The sequence below is a fragment of the Micromesistius poutassou genome (assembly GCF_964030765.1).
Source record: "Micromesistius poutassou genome assembly, chromosome: 4".
Classification (NCBI taxonomy): domain Eukaryota; kingdom Metazoa; phylum Chordata; class Actinopteri; order Gadiformes; family Gadidae; genus Micromesistius; species Micromesistius poutassou.
Genome location: NC_140274.1, coordinates 10,690,219 through 10,705,026, shown reverse-complemented (window position 1 = coordinate 10,705,026; position 14,808 = coordinate 10,690,219). Strand labels below are relative to the sequence as shown.

Below are 14,808 nucleotides of genomic sequence, written 5' to 3'. Positions count from 1 at the left end.
CATATAATGATTTGTTTTATATTTTCAAAATGGATTTTTGTTGAAAAGAACCCAGTCTCAGAGGCACTGCCCAATGGATAAAAAATAACTACATTTAAACTTGTATTTACATGTACGTTGATCCGCAAAGACAACAGCCTGCCTTAAGAGTAACCATAGTTACTCTGGGCACTAGGTCTCCATCTCTGGTGCAATATTAATGATGGATGGCTGTGGGCGGAAGCGTTAGGACAGGTCTCCCCTCCCCGATGGGTCCCCGTCCCAGCCGGTGATGGAGGGGCTGCAGGGGAGAGGCGTCCCTCTGGCAGAGAACCTGCCGGGACTTCAACCCTGGCCAGAGCAGAAGAGGACAGGGGTAGCCCTGAGACTGTTGCTCTGGACTGTTAAAGGTGGGTAGGATCTAAGAGGCTGTGGACGGTTCTGACTCTGACTGGGAGAGAAGGTGGAGAAGAGAATTAATGGTCTGATCGAGGGGAAGGATATAAATAGTAGTCCTTTTGACCACGACCATGAATCTGAGAGCTCATGTGTAATTGCCCTGGCAGATGGTCTGGTCCACCTCCTGTTAAGATATATTTCCAGCAGACCTGGCCTGGGTCGGGCTCAGGTCCCAGTCGTTTATCTAATACGGGGCGGGTTTGATGCAATGAGGAACAACCCAAACGTCTGCCCTGATGTGAAGCGGTCTGTTGAAGCCACCAAGGCGACAGTATTATAAAAACTGGGTGGTGTGTTTCCCGAGAGCACTGTGCGCCTTTCTTTGATAAGAAAGATCAGTTGCCATCACACTGTGCCTGCTGATAATGCCCCTGAGAAATCTGAAATGAACTGAGAGCTTCCAGACTCATACGCATTTGCAAATTGGTCTGGCCATGTCAGACCAGGTGCTCCACACTCCCAGCCAAAAGGTCATGGGTTTGAACCCAAATGTCAGCGGCCTATTTGCAGAGATCCTTGAGCAAGATGTTAATCACTGTAGGTGGCTTTGGATAGAAGCATCCGCTAAACACAATATTGTTAGGTACGCTAAACCATGTTTAACTTACTCCATCACAGTGTATATACAAATGCATCTATAGGCTTTTTTTTTATAGGCGATTTGCCCTCCAAAGTACTCACATGTTAATTTTTTATTATTTATTTGAATAATAGTAGCAGAGAAGTGCAGCATTTATATCCATCCTCACAGTGCATAATTTAGATAAAAAGTGGTCTGTACAATAAAGCTTTATGATGGTTCTCCATGGATGTTTAATTAACGTGAACAATGAGAGGATTCAGCTTATGGCAAACTCTGCAGAAAATTGTAGCTGGAAGGCGGATCAGAGGCATGACTGCATGACCATGATTAGCAACTGAATGAGCAGAAATATACATGACACAATTACTGAAATAGAGTCAATGTGTGAATGGCAGCATGCAGCAGAGGAGGATTAGCCAGGCGTACACAAGCTAACAGGTCGGATAATACACAATAGCAAAATACTGCATGAAAGACAGGACATAATGACATAATAGCACAGACGCCGACAAACCGCGAAGAGTGGATGATGACGATTGATGAGAGAGACATAAGTGTAATTAAAATGATTGACTTTCAACGTTAAATAATATCCCATCTCCTCCAGCTGATATGAATGACTTAATCATTGAGGTCTTGAGCTTGGCAGAATAATCAGGTGTGATGGAGGGGGGGAGGGGGAGGGGGGGGGATTATGTCCATGAGTAACACCAAGCCCCCCCTCCGAGCGGAGCATTAGCAGCATTAGCATTTAGCAGCTACAATGGGAAAAATTGCCTGCCAAAGTGTCCTGGATGTAGCTGAGTGGTAGGGGGGCTGCAGCTGCAAACGGTTGATGTTGTTGTCGTAGTAGATGGCGGGGAGGCAGGTGATAGAGAACGTAATGGTGATGGTGATGGGGAAGAGAAAAGTGGCCGCGGGCCATCTGGCTGATAATCCAGACGCTTTTAAGAGCTCAGTAGCACCATGTGGTGGACATCATGTTAATGCTTTTAGGAAAATGCGGTTTGTCTCTGAAAATATGCATTTAGGAAATCCGGAAGCAAAGATAAAAATAATCAAACTGTAATAAAGTATAATCCAGTATAATTATACCTTGTTGGTTATCTCTTATGTGTTATTTAACAGGTGTTTGATTTCTCTTTGTCTCCGAGCCAAAAGGTTCTGGTTTTAATCCCCAATGCTTCTCTCTCTGCTGTATGCATCTTTGATTTGTGTTGCCTCATGGCTTCCTGTCTTCTGGATGACCTTTGTCTGTAGTCCCTGTAAGATGGGTTGGATCAAAGCATCTCTTAACAGACTTAACGGCCATAATTTGCTCAATTAATTTCATATCCACTCCATGCAGGTAGAATACCAAAACAGCTGAGGCTCAAATGGGAGTGAAATTGAATTGTTGCGAACCGGACCCAAGGAACCTTCACCAGACGGCAACAGTGGTAATGTTGTGTGCGCACGTGCCTGTGCCATGTGTGTGTGTGCGTGTGTGTGCGCGTGTGTGTGTGTGTGTGTGTGTGTGTGTGTGTGTGTGTGTGTGTGTGTGTGTGTGTGTGTGTGTGTGTGTGTGTGCGCGTGTGTATGTGTCTAAGAGCTATCAAGTGAGTTGAGAGGGAGAGTGAGAGAGTGACAGAGAGAGAGAGAGAGAGAGAGAGAGAGAGAGAGAGAGAGAGAGAGAGAGAGAGAGAGAGAGTGAGTGTGAAGGTGGGATGATACTGTACATATCATTGAAGAAGGAGTAAGAGTAGATAATTTGCAGCTGGCAGGGTGGTATGCCAAGTCGGGGCAGAACATCAGAGCAGAGAGTGTGAGGGAGGGGGGGGCTGGAGAGCAGAGGAGAAACTCCAAGAGGAATAACTGAGCAGATTACACAGACGAAAGAACGGTGAGAGGGCAGAGAGGCACAGGGATGTACAGAGAGAGAGAGAGAGAGAGAGAGAGAGGGAGAAAGGGAGAGAGACAGGGAGAAAGGGAGAGAGACAGAAATAGAAAACTAGAAAGAGATAGAGCGACAGAGTGGGTGAGAGGAATATAGAGAGAAGGTGGACTGGGATGCAGAGAGAAAGGGAGAGAGAGAGAGAGAGAGAGAGAGGGAGAGAGAAATAGAGAGAGAGAGAGCAAGGGGGATGAGAGAGAGAAGGTGGAGCGGGATGGAGAAAGAGAAAGAGAGAGAGAAAGAGAGCAAGGGGGTTTAGAGAGAGAAAGAGAGAGAAAGGGGAGTGAGAGCAAAACAGTGAGACAGAGGGGGAGTGAGGGCACAAGAGAGAGAAAGAGAGAGAGAGAGGGGGTGTTCATTAGAGCTGTCAGATCGCCTGGTAATCAGCTGTAAAACTGTACAGCAGCAGCATGACACACAGCTTCTCAAACTCCCTGCTAAATCTGGAGACGAAGCACCAGAGTCCTAAATTAATCATTGGAAGATAAAGGGGTTCTTTAAACGCCCTGTAAGGTTAATGCAGAATTTCAGAAAACACTAAGAGAATTAGACCCCTGCTCTTAACTCGACGAACTCAACCATACTTCCACTCCCTCCCCCCCTCTCTATCTTTCTCTCTCTATCTCAATGTCAGTCACGGCGTGTCGGGTGCATTCCGGGGGTCATCCCGTGTGGGCAGAGCTAAGCCACTCCTCAGAGTGAAAGTGATGTTTGCATCATCGCCAGACACCGGTGAATGCACCCGGTGGGGGAGGGTAGGGTCCGGAGATGGGATGTTGCTCATAATGTCTCTAAGATGAAGGAGGAGGCCATCTAGGAGTCTGTCTGATGCCTTTAATATTGGAGGTGAAAAGGCAGAATAAAACATTGAATAATTTAGCTATCATAACTCATCCAGGGAGATCAAATAATCAATTGATCGTCAACGTGGTATTTTTCTTCGTTTTCTTTCACACAGAAAACAATAACAATGATGAAATAAAGGCAGAGATCTTTGTGCTCCTGCAACATTCTTCCACTGACGATGTCTTGTTTCCAATGTCTTGTTTCTATGGGTGCTTACTGTGTTGTTTCATAGCACATTGATATCAAAATATTGTCTTATTTCATACAGATCCCTACCAGGCTTGGCTGTATTGATTACTTTCATGGTTGGCATGGTTTCATGTATTACGTGTTTTCCTAGGTCTGAGGATTGTGATTGGACAGTCGAATAGCGTCAACTCCAATATGATTTTGGTTGGTGTGCGTGCTCTGTCTGTGTCCGGTGAGCAGGACTTAACGTCTGTGCATATTTCATCCAGAGTTTGTGGAGTGGATTTCCATACATCCCATCCCTTTTATTTATTAAATCAGTTTACCGCCTCCAGACACTCAGTCATTGTAGACTGTAGACTGTATCATGCGCTGCATTGTACAGCATTTCACACTAATTAGGGTATTTAAGTAAACAGCTTTATATACAATCTACTTTTTTGGACTTTGTTCCAACTACACCTTCCCATCATTTAGTAAACTCCCGGTGTGTTGTCGTCTGGTTCTCCCTGCCAGGTGGTGGGTGAGTGGAGCTTCAGTAAGATCCACTGTGACATCTTCGTCACCCTGGATGTGATGATGTGTACCGCCAGCATCCTCAACCTCTGCGCCATCAGCATCGATCGGTGAGTTTGGCACCGTCACACGAGGCCGCCTTGTCAGCTCTGTGGATCTGCAAGGTAACCTGTGGCAGGCTAGAAAAGCATCTTGGTTGCAGGAATAATCATATATATGTCAGGCCGTAACACATATTTCTTTGTGTTTCATAGCATCAGGTACCAAAGAGGCCTAGTCTACTTAATACATGGCAACAGGTGTATTTTCGAGACTCTATAACCTATTAGAGTTAAAAATAAACAATGAAATATGTGTTAACCTGTTAAGCCCCCGGGGCCGGGGGCAGCTGCGCCAACTTGTAGCCCGTGTTCTGTATACAGCACCATCATGCTGCAACATGTCCATGGTGCATACCCACGTAACGGGAAGAAGCTCGACTAAAAGCCCATGATTACCATTATTACCTAAATAAAACACAATTCCAACACCAAGCAACTAAATGAGCCGTAGCAAAAACATGCACAACGCGCATGCTCGCATACTGGCCGCCAGTGATTTCGCTGCTTTATGCCGCCCACACAAATGATATGCCATATGTAAGTCGATGCTCCACAGATTCCAATGATATACGTCTCATCACTTTATGACGAAAACTCACTGAACTAGCAGCCAAAGAAGAGCAAAAATAAACTTCATTTTATACAGCCATAACCATAAATGATGTCTTACCTTTATTGTTTTGCCATCAAATGTTGTGTTTGAGGGCATAACACAGCTAATTCAAGACTCTGGGCCCTAGTTAGACGGTCTAAAACGCAAACATCAAGGCGCAAAGTCAAAGTACTTTGTGGGCGGTTCTACGGCGCTGTTGCTATTATGACGGCGGGATAAATGAGCTTTGCGCCCGGCGCAAATCTAAAATGGGTTGGGCTGAAACCTGTAGGTGTGTTTTGGGCGTAACATGCAATAAACCAATGAGAGTTCCACCTGCCATCCCCTTTAAGACCCAACGCATTTGACTTGGCGAGTTGATAGTTTGACAGCATGTTTGCATTCTCCGCTGAGACAGATGTATGACCACATGAATTTCAAACTTCAAATGGCTCAGTTTATGGCCAAATAATAGGCATAATTCACACATGGAATAGCGTTTTCTCCAACTTCAGAAACACTGATTCGTCATGTAAATTTAAACTTAAAACATATATGATATGCGGACGCGGTCCTCGATGGCCGCAACTGTGGGTCTATTTAATGATATGCGGCAATACATTAACAAACATTGTTTGTTACCAGTATTGTATACATTATCGTTATCGACTTGTGTTCATAATATGCATGCGTCCCCCCATTAATATACATCGCCATGGACTGCATTATGCGTTATGTGTTTAGTTTGCGTGTGTTTAAACAGATGGGTGCGCACACACACGCACACCAAGCATCACCCGCATTCATTCATTCTTTTAAACACTTGCGGTAAAACTATGTTTTCTCACGATCAAATACTCAATTTTATCAATTTGATCGTTTATGTCAAGAACATATGTGTTTGCTGTACGGTGTTTGCAGATGCATTGATTTAAAAGTACAATTTACTGCTGTATCAGCTGTTCTTTCCCAAATAATTTAACCAACCATTTACCCTAAAATTTGATTTTGTTTTGGAAGCCTGGAATATAGTTTGCTTGAATGTGTTATTGTTATTATTATTATTTTAATGCATGCCATAGCCTACTATACTTCATTCATGTTCATTCATGCAGCTCTATTGAAAAAAATGTTTCCACAATCATTAAATAATAGTTAATAGTTAGCATGTTTGTGCTGTGTATAGCCTACGTGTGTGTAAGCGTAGGCTATGTGGTAGTTCCGACCTGCCATGGCACGTCAAAATAGCAACAACCACTGCGCTATCCGCTATAGACCAGGTATTTTTCGGTCAGTGGCGCAATTGCATTGGCGCATTTTTTAGATCACTAAAATAGCACCAAGTATCATTTGCGCTGGAACACGCCCCTGCTTTTCGCCGACACGCCTCTCCAGGAGCAAGTGTAGTGGCGCCTGGTTGCTGCGGGGGAAAATCAGCTTTGTGCCGGGTGCAAACTAGCAACGACACATGCGTCGGTGTAGAAAGTCAATTGCGCCGGGCGCAAGATAGGGCCCTCTGTGTCACTTTGAAATGATTTCTGATAATCTACGGGTCTTTACATAGCAAAAACAACTGTTTTTGCTATGAGTAGGTAGGGTACTTCTCTTCACCCATAATGTCTTTGGCTGCTTGTGATTGGTGAATGGTGTTTTTTTACATGGATTTCGGGACTGTCCCTCGATTCTATTGGCTCTGACGGTTCGATAGAGGGGTCAATCATCCAAATTGACCAATGAATACCCAAGATATCGTTTCCACATCTGCTCTAGTTGGAGTCAAACTTAATTTCCATTGTACGGTTTTCTTTGACTGGGAAAATGTATAGAGGTCTGGGTGAATTTTCAAAACAAGTCAAAAACTGTTGAATTTGGATGGAAATTAATACCTATAGTGATTTGTCAGTGTTTTACAGTCTGGTACCTTAGAAAGGTCAAATGGCACTGATGGTGCCCAAATGGCACCATTTGGTGAGTCCGCCTGGACTTACCTGTACTAAAACCTCTCTAAAATCACTTTATTCACTCTATTAGCATCTATCCTGGCACAGGGTACTCATCAGATGTTGTGCTATGGCTCCCTAGAGGTTCTGGGCTACTATCCCATAGTTCCAAGGTGGTATTCACTCTAAATAGTGGGTTTTTTTTAGGCGAGAATTGAAAATTGACATTTCTTACTATGTTCTAGCTGAATTTACTCTGACACAGTAACATCTATATTGATTCTGACACTTCTGCAGCCACCTCACAGGTGTTACCTTTTTTTTAAACCAACTTTATTCATATAGCCCTTGTAGTTGAGGAGGCATATTCATTTTAGCCATGTAATTTCGGGCAGGCGGCCTGAGAAATAGGCCTAGGGCTTAACACCAAAGACCAAAGACTTGTCTCACAAAATGTCAAACCGAACTGATGTTGTTGATGTGGCAATTCCAATGAAAATAGATAGCCTCCCTGGCAATACTGACCACATACATATCGCCCCTCCCCAAGATTTCTATAATGGGACACATTCAATATGATCTAATGTGTATGATTGTGCAGCCGGGCTTGCTCCTAAAAGCAAGGTCAAGCTAATAATGGCTCCAATAGATAACAGCAAATTTTATACCAAAGATGGAGTTGGCAGAGGAGGTTGTCATCAAAGTATAGATAAGGATCACATAGGGGCTTTACACATTCCCCAGAAATAAATCAAGGCAAGGTAAAAGGTTTAGTGTACACAACAAATAGTCTCTAGATGCTACACTGTCTAATCATGATGCCCACAATCATTGTACCAATAATACAACAAACCATGACACAATCATTGTACATATCACACAACAAACCGTAGCTTGTTTCAATAACATCAATCCTCCTCCACATGGTCAGATTCAACGTCAATAACTTTTTAGACATTTCATGAAGCTTCTTATTATATTTCCTTCAAAATGTCGAGCCTGACACAGGACTTTTGCTCTGGTAGCTGTAAAAGCAATAGGGTATTTTATGATAGTAACTCTTTTTGTATAATAAATCACTCTCTTATCCGTATAACCTGGCCAACCTAAAGATTTCCACTGTATTGTGTTGTAGCATGGTGACAAAAAAATGGTTGAAATGAAATAGATTGGATCTTTAATGACAAATACAATGCTAGATATTCACTTATTAGTCCAGTCACAGTTGGTGGCTCATGTTAATTAACTCGGAAAGGCAAGAAGTAGCCTGTAGAGCTACGTGGGTGATGCTGCTGTTGCCGCTATTTCACATCTGAATAAATCCATCCAAAAATCACTCGTCACTCGTGTCTTGTGTTATTGTTGATCTTCCCGCCACATGATCAGACACCACACAAAAGTCAAGCCGTTGAATGGCCCCTTTTGTACACACTCCATGTACCTCAAGGCTTAGAAAACAAATTACACAGAAATCAATGGCGGTGTAGTGCTTTGTAGAAGGCTGAGCGTTTCATTGGGATTTCAGCCGGCCCAACTAATAAGGTCAGGCCTTGTGCTGGGGTTAATTGATAAGGTCTTTCGTAAACGAGGCTAGGCCACTAGTCACTGTCTGCTTGATCTGTTGTTTCCGTGGCTCGCTGCACGACACGGAGCACCAATGGAAACACTCTGGTGTCTGTATAGGTGCGATCACGCCACCATGCAATAGCAACAGTTTGTCTGAGTCCTTTATTAAGTCCTTTCACACTGTCTCACAATATGGGCGACTCAAGCTGTGGAGCCCATAGTCTTTAAATATATACACAATTTTAAAGCTACTGAGCCAGGTTATGGTCCAATATGTGCTCTGTAAATCATGGTGGTTGTTGTAACTGACTGTGCTATTCCTCTGTGCGCACATTGTGGGAAACAATGCATGGAACTTGCATGAAGTAGCCTCAATGAGCGATGACACTTATATTTATATTCAAATAATTGAGAAAAGGCAAATCTATTCTAAAAATCTCATTAAGCACTTTCAAAAAACATTATTATACATGATATAGTCCCTATTATGCAAATGATGGTGCTTCAGTTGGTGAGGAAAAACATCTATATACTTTAATCTAATGCATTTATTTTGCATCTTCCTTTAATAAAGCAAATGTTGTTATTGAGAATGCAAGACCGCCTAATGCCATTATGAAATGTCATGATTCCACATTAGAGCTATTTCATTCCTCACATACATTCAGTTAAACCATGGAATCAACAAAGAAGCCAGCCAGCCTCAAAAACATGCATAAATAATAGCCATTCAAACCCTAAACACAGTCCTTTGAATTTTTAGTTTGACACCCTAACCAAAACGTTGTAGGACCTAAACTCTGCAGATTATCAATAAGCTCTCTCTCTCTCTCTCTCTCTCTCTCTCTCTCTCTCTCTCTCTCTCTCGTTATCTCTCCCCTCGCCCTCTCTGCCTCACTCTACAATAGACAAAGATAATGTAAACAGATCAATCACGCTTTCAAAAGAGGTAAACACACTTTCATTTTCCTTCTGCTGTCTCTAAAGAACGCATAGTCGTGTTGCCAGAGGAGCCCCTTCTTTGAGCACCTCTTCCTACTGGCCACCAGCTGTGCGCCCGTCAAGCACATGTTCCTTCTCCACCAACCAATCAAATCAAAGCCGGGACCTTGCCCACGTCTGCATTGAAACAACTGTCGGGAACAACAACATGGCCTCAATGAATGCAATGATATGAAACAAGTCATTGAAATGGTTACAGGGTAGCATTGAAATGCCACAGTGGGGATTTCCCTTATGGCTTTGGAAAAGGGTTAAAAGAAAAGAGGAGAAGAAAGAAGAGAAGCAGCAGGTGGCAAAGAGAGAGCTGCCATAATGTACGTGCACCCGTTGACGGCTGGCATGCGGCGTGCCTCCATGTATGGCAGTCAGATGGCTTTGAATTGCATCCTCTGTTGTTCAAGTGATTTTCTGTGCACTTATTCATCACATCAACAACAATCATGTGCCTAGGCCCTCACTTATTCACTAAATCTCTTTCTGAGGGTTGCTATTTTTATGAATACAAAAGCATAAAAATAATCTTCTCATAATAATCGTACAGACACCTCCATGCCGACGCCTTGGTGGGCCTGTTCAAATTAGGTGGCTTTGTTTCGGTCTAATTTTATCCTTTCTCCCTCTCAGATATACAGCGGTTGCCATGCCGATGCTGTACAACACCCGCTACAGCTCCCGGAGGAGGGTGACGGTCATGATTTCTGTGGTGTGGGTGCTGTCCTTTGCTATTTCCTGTCCCTTGTTATTTGGCCTGAACAACACAGGTAAGCAAGTACTCACTTCTAATCTCATTCACTACGCACAATACTTATGACTGATTTCATGGGTGAAAAACAATTTTTCAATGTCGAATGCAATGACATTTCGAGAAGTACCAATCTCGTTGTTGACTCAGTTAGCCTAATATTGCTACATGGGGGGCTCTATGACATCTCTGACAAACACAATGCATCGGCTACTCAACCACCGTCTATTAATATATTATAGAAGCTCAACAACGACATATCAAACATGAAAATTGTGGCCGTCATTTATTCCTGGCTGACCTCAGGAGTCAACAGGCAATTACTGCGACATGTTACACCCAGTCCACTCTGTCACTCTGGGTGTTGTTGGTTTTTTTTCCTTTCTTTCTAATGTAGCAAAAATAATTGACCTGCCTTGTAAACCCCCCCCCCCTGATTCAATAATTTGCATTTCTCCACAGCTACTCGCGACCCCTCTCAATGTGTGATCGCCAATCCAGCCTTTGTGGTTTACTCTTCCATTGTGTCCTTCTATGTCCCCTTCATCATAACACTGCTGGTTTATGTGCAAATCTACGTGGTGCTAAGGAAGCGAAGGAAACGAGTCAACACCAAGCCTAAACAGAGGGCCGCTCAAAACGCAGAGCACAACGTGGCCACCTCGCTGAAGGTGAGCACTCCTTCCGGAAACCTTCCAGAACCTTCCGGAACATTGTGGACTCGCTCTCTCTGGCCGCAAATGAATACACTTCTTCTTAGAAATTGCAATGTCATGATGTGATTTGGACTCGCTTGCATATTATATATTTTGCAGTCCAACTGTATCTACAATCTTGCATTGCAAACTGTGTGTACAAAAGTATAAAGTGTTATAGTAGTAGAGTATTGTTTATAGTCTATTTTTCGTTTTTTGTTTCAATGTTGTTCCAAATATTTCCTTCTCTTGTCTTCCAGTGTAATAAAAAACAAACAATAAAAACAAAAAAAACCTTGACACATACAGGTGCACAATAAAAGACAATCAATAGTTTTCCCACCCAATTATGCTTGAGGATCCTTTGGACAAGCAATGTTTGATATAACCTAGGTAACCCCATCATCCCGAAGATTGATTTTCACTCTTCCTAAAAACAATGGCCAGCATTGGGTTTCTAAGGCCAGGACCCAATTACCCCCTTAGGCGTTACCAGTGTGTGTGTGTGTGTGTGTGTGTGTGTGTGTGTGTGTGTTTTCTTTATACCTTCAACGTGTTTATTGCTTACATCATGAAATCCATCTTAATTTTACATTAGTTTGATTTAGATTGGCAGAGTTTCTGAACCTTTGTAATGAAACAGTAATGATGACAGGCCTTAAACGACCTTTTGCTTTTATGGTCATTGATTTCACGTGATTTGACGTGCGAGAGATCGATACGTTCGACACAGGAAGCCCAGTAATGCTTTAGATCTAGAACACTACATTACTCATGTTCATCCATGTGCTGAGGTGCGTGATGCATGAACGTCTACCTGGTGTGTGTTCCAAATCCTATATGTGTGTGTATGTGTGTGTGGGTGTGGGTGTGTGTGTGTGTGTGTGTGTGTGTGTGTGTGTGTGTGTGTGTGTGTGTGTGTTTGTGTGTGTTTGTGTAGGTTTTTGTGTGTGCATGTCTGTGTGGGTGTGTGTGTGTGTTTGTGGGTGTGTGTGTTTGTCTTTGTTTGTGTGTGTGCATGTCTGTGTGGGTGTGTGAGTGTTTGTGGGTGTGTGTGTTTGTCTGGGTTTGTGTGTGTCCATGTTTGTGTGGGTGTGTGTGTGTTTGTGGGTGTGTGTGTGTGTGTGTGTGTGTGTGTGTACATAATGTGTGTGCGTGTGTTTAAATTCAACGAGAAACAATTCATGCATCTGTTGCCAATAGTCACAAATCAATGCCATTTCAAAGAATATCAACTCCACAGCGATGAAATAACAATTGTTCTGTCAATATGAGGCTTGTGTGTGGCTTTTGTTCATTCTAATGTATGAATCTAGAGGTTTTGATAGATTGTGTGGCATTGCATTCAATTCCTAGTAAAGATAAGGCTGACACTGACAAAAACATTTTCCGGTGGAGCTTTGTAGCTATAGGAAACTCTATGGCTGGTCTGGTCTGATCCACCACGTTACGGGATGTTCTTGTTTCAGGATAAGTGCACTCATCCAGAGGATGTGACGCTTTGCACCATGATTGTCAAAGCCAACGGGGGTTTTTCTATCAACAGGAAAAAAGTGGTGTGTTGCCATTATTTATTCATTTTCTGTGTTGTCAGTTCAGTTGTGTCTTAAATGGGTGCCGTGGAGTGCAGAGACGTTAAGAACGTGCTATTTTTTAAATCTGTCTTTCTTTCATGTGTTTTAGTGTTTTCATATTTTTTTTGTTTTTAATACAATTTAATTCAGCATTGTTCTTTTTTTAGATTTTGACTTGATTCTCCGAAAAGGCATCTGAACAAACATTAGCCGGGGGTCCTGGATCGTGATCCATTAAAACTCAAGCCTGATGTATCCTCCATCTCCACCGCTTTCCTAGATCTTCATCAAAGAGGTGGCCATCGAGGGTGAAGACCTGGAGCTGGACGAGCTCCACAACAGCGGCAGCAGCCAGAAGCAGCAGCACAAGCAGCAGCAGGGGGCCCTGGGAGAAGCTCCAGCCACCAGCCACCAGCACCTGATGCCCGCCAAGTCCAACGCCAGCCCGTCTTCCGCGCCCCCTACCCCGCCCGAGGACGGCCTGAAGCCGCTAAAGAACGGAGACACCGCCAAGGTGGTGCTGGTGGATCCAGCGCCCCTGGGGGCCAAAGCCTTCCAGACGCACGCCATGCCGAATGGCAAGACCCAGACGTCGGTGAAAACCATGAGCAAGCGGAAGATCTCCCAGCAGAAGGAGAAGAAAGCCACTCAGATGCTAGCCATTGTCCTTGGTCAGTGGATTAATATATATATATATATTACCCTTTTTGTTGTCCACTTTTGCATGTTCACTGTCCTGATCAGAAAACAGTCCAAGCTCATGACTTATGTCCCATGTTGCAAATGTGTAAATTATGTTGACGTGCCATTTTGTATTTTACTATCCCACATTAACAGACAGATAGTCGAATTTGAATGTTTTACGCTAAAAACAAACCTCAACAATCTTGATATTTTGCAGGATTCTGATCTCAGCATCCTAATTTACAACTGGCTGTGTCCGAGCTGTTGTATTTTGTATCAAATATGATAAATATCCTGGATCCTTATCCTTCAGACAAATAAGAGGATGCAACAAATAGAACCGGCTGTGGTTATTGTCCAGTAGACAGACACTAATTAAAGTCCACCAACTAGATACTATAAATCCACATCTATGCATGTCAAAAAGGTGCTTTGAGAGTGATTTTAACCTCTCACTATTTTACAATATATCCCCCCCGCCCCTTCTCATCTAATACCTTCCTCTCCTAAATGCCTCCAGGTGTATTCATCATCTGCTGGCTGCCATTCTTCATCACCCATATCCTAAACACCCATTGCACTAAATGCAAGGTACCCGCTGAGATGTACAATGCCTTCACTTGGCTGGGCTACGTGAACAGTGCTGTGAATCCCATCATATACACCACTTTCAACGTGGAGTTCAGGAAGGCCTTCATCAAGATCTTGCACTGCTAGGACCAGGGGATGACCTCTCTGGGATGTGACAGACGAAAGCTCAAGCCACGCATCTCCTCCAGCAGATGTCTCGCCGTGGGAGTGGAGAAACGTGGTTCAGAGTGGGGAACCTGCTTCAAGTCACAGCGGCAAAGACTTGCATATTGACAGTGTATAACTAACGAACATATTGATTTGTCGCAGATTATCTATGGACTCATGTTCTCCTGAATTATTGAATGTACACATTATGAAATAATGTCTGTATGGATCATCTGTTTGGCGAAGTGGAAAGCGTAATATTGTTCTCTTGAAATCATTGTTATTGTCACATCGGGAGCCATCTGTGGATACGACACACAGGTGACTAGTTGTGTTTAATACAACTCTGACATGCTATTTACGATAAGGTTATATTCTGTGGTTTTGGTGATGAGAATTTTCTGCAGTTCATCTTGACATCAATGAAGCAAGTGTGCATTGCAGTATTAAAAATGACTCAAAGCGCTTTATCTGAAATGTTCCACTCTTTGGAACGGGTATTACATTAAGAATATAAACAGAGTATTTAATTACCGTGTCATGTGGCTTTGCCAACAGACATAAAATACAGTTTAATAAATTGAATATATTAAAAAAATTATAAAAAAAGAGATATATATATATATATATATAGTAGAAGTATTATTATTATTATTATTATTATTATTA

At 42.9% G+C, this 14,808-nt stretch overlaps 1 protein-coding gene across 2 annotated transcripts in view; it reads left to right on the top strand.

The window, feature by feature from the left end:
- Positions 1 to 14,118, top strand: part of drd2a (dopamine receptor D2a) — a gene marked incomplete at both ends in the record, with an annotated part of 17,380 nt that extends 3,262 nt beyond the window's left edge. Inside the window, 6 exons of one of the 2 annotated variants that reach the window (XM_084466465.1) lie at positions 4,506 to 4,615; positions 10,331 to 10,467; positions 10,911 to 11,119; positions 12,613 to 12,699; positions 12,998 to 13,388; positions 13,922 to 14,118. In XM_084466465.1, the coding sequence (XP_084322591.1) occupies positions 4,506 to 4,615; positions 10,331 to 10,467; positions 10,911 to 11,119; positions 12,613 to 12,699; positions 12,998 to 13,388; positions 13,922 to 14,118 (1,131 nt within the window). Of the gene's footprint in view, positions 1 to 4,505; positions 4,616 to 10,330; positions 10,468 to 10,910; positions 11,120 to 12,597; positions 12,700 to 12,997; positions 13,389 to 13,921 lie in introns of both variants that reach the window. The other variant, XM_084466464.1, reaches the window with a different exon arrangement.
- Between the last annotated feature and the right edge of the window lie 690 nt (positions 14,119 to 14,808).